Source organism: Stegastes partitus, unplaced genomic scaffold (assembly GCF_000690725.1).
Source record: "Stegastes partitus isolate 25-593 unplaced genomic scaffold, Stegastes_partitus-1.0.2 Scaffold2035, whole genome shotgun sequence".
NCBI classification, from domain to species: Eukaryota; Metazoa; Chordata; class Actinopteri; family Pomacentridae; genus Stegastes; species Stegastes partitus.
The window spans coordinates 58,592-60,794 of record NW_007579766.1 but is presented as its reverse complement, the minus strand read 5'-3'; the positions used below and the strand labels follow the sequence as shown (position 1 = coordinate 60,794).

The following is a 2,203-nucleotide window of genomic DNA, read 5'->3' as shown; positions in this document are numbered from 1 at the left end:
TCATTCCTCATTTCTCCTTTTTCTCACTGTCTCTGTTCTAATAGGCTCTGGACCATGAGCTCCCAGTGATGGAACCGTACTTTGTCCAGAACCCGGACCTCTCTGAGTCCGGTCCAGGCCTGAGAGTCACCTGGCTCGGCCACGCTACAGTTCTGGTTGAGATGGACGGAGTGAATATTCTGACAGACCCAATCTTCAGCCAGAGGGCTTCGCCGTTTCAGTTTATAGGGCCCAAAAGATTTAGAGGGCCTCCCTGCACCGTGGAACAGGTTCAGTAGCTTTCAGAGTTACAACAGATCTCCAGTTCCTTCGTTTCTTTGGCTGCTTCCATCACACCTGTTTTTTCTTTTCCCGTCCTGCCAACAGCTGCCCAGGATCGATGTAGTCGTCATCAGTCATTCTCATTATGATCACCTGGACGTCGGGTCTGTGGCCAGCCTCAACGCACGCTTTGGAGGGGAGCTACGCTGGTGCGTGTGGTGGACAGTGTCTGGTTATCAGATCGACTTTAGATGTGTCACTTCATGTATTCACTTTGCGCGGTCATCTAGTCTCTTTTTTTACTATTAGAAGTGGAATGCGTCTTTTATCTTTATGATTGTGTTTCACAGGTTCGTGCCCCTCGGTCTGATGGACTGGCTGGTGAAGATGGGCTGTGAGAATGTGATGGAGTTGGACTGGTGGGAGGAGAACTGTGTTCCGGGTCACGACGACGTCACGTTTGTCTGCACACCTGCTCAGCACTGGAGCAAACGCACAGCGCTGGACGACAACAAGGTGATAGATTATAATACTGCTACACACAGCACCATGGCATTCACACCTTTATGGCTTTTATTTGGTGAGTTCCATTGATAATACAAGTGTTCAATGAGCAACAAGAGAGCGTGTCAGTGACTTTTGTTTACATTTTTTACTTAAATTCAGAACAGATAAGTCCATAATATCGTGCTCTTTTTCCTCTTCATCATTCTTTCAGTCTTTATGGAGCAGCTGGTCTGTTTTGGGTCCAGATCATCGATTCTTCTTCGCTGGTGATACCGGCTACTGCGCTTCCTTCCAGGAGATAGGCCGACGCTTTGGACCGTTTGACCTCGCAGCAATCCCCATCGGAGCGTACCTGCCCAGGTATGGTACATGCACACAAACAGGATTAAAGGTGTAGTTGGGTTTCTTTGAATTGACAAGACGCTGTTTTTAGGTAATATTTGTTATTTATTGTCCTGGCCTACATTATATTGATGTGTTTTTATTATTCTGCACCCCTTTGTTGAAAGTTTTGTTGAACTATGACCTCAGCAGGAAACAGAAATGTGTTTGCATATTCAAAGATGGACTTTATGGTGGAGCTGCTGTATTGAACTACATCAAAACTTAATCACATCTCTAAGCTATACAGCTGTGATAAGTACTGCACAGTTACTTACTGCTATTGTGAGTAACATCAAACATGACAGAAATCCATCCATGACTATTGTCATGAAGACGATTTGAACCTTCTGTGGTGTTTCAGGGACGTGATGCAGGGGCAGCATGTAGATCCAGCGGAGGCTGTTAAGATCCACCAGGACATTCAGGCCAAACAGTCTGTGGCAATACACTGGGGCACCTTTGCTCTTGCCTACGAGGTAGGTGTACACAGACACACACTTAGTGATTGTATGCTTTCAGTGAGGAGGTATGAGCTGCTTTTTAGCTGAATGTTGGAAGAGAATCGATATCACTCTAGTGTTTGATAATTATGAAAGTAGATTAACCAGATGAGTAGCTTAACCTCACAAAGATCGGAAACGAAGTCTGAATCTGTCCAAAGGGACCAGCTCACTATACTGTAAATATATAAAATCAATATGTGGTCTTACAGAGGTCTGTATGTCAGACTGCTGACTCTTCAAATAGCTGGAAAACACGTTTGAAAGTTAGAAATGACATTTTAGGACTTGCATAGTGTTGATAGGCTGAAACAAACTCCACAGCTCTCCAGACATGCTGTATGTGACAGTCTCTTCATAGCTGCAGCGCTCGTTTTCCAGAGTTTCTGCAACACATTTTCAGAGTTGCAAGTCTGTCGCTCTTCAACAGTTTATTTGAAAGCAAACAGTGGGTTCAGAGCAAATGGCTCCAGGATCTGTGCTCAGTCTATTCTGGAGATTGAGCCGACGCTGCCAGATATCACGTGACTCACAAGAGTGTGTCAGCAGAT

General features: G+C 45.1%; 1 protein-coding gene across 1 annotated transcript in view; it reads left to right on the top strand.

Annotated features, from left to right (window-relative positions):
• napepld (N-acyl phosphatidylethanolamine phospholipase D) overlaps positions 1 to 2,203 on the top strand; it is a 10,357-nt gene extending 8,154 nt beyond the window's left edge. Inside the window, exons 5-9 of the mRNA XM_008303561.1 lie at positions 45 to 269; positions 367 to 470; positions 612 to 777; positions 980 to 1,128; positions 1,514 to 2,203. Coding sequence (XP_008301783.1) covers positions 45 to 269; positions 367 to 470; positions 612 to 777; positions 980 to 1,128; positions 1,514 to 1,700 — 831 coding nt within the window. The 3' untranslated portion in view covers positions 1,701 to 2,203. The remainder of the gene's footprint in view (positions 1 to 44; positions 270 to 366; positions 471 to 611; positions 778 to 979; positions 1,129 to 1,513) is intronic.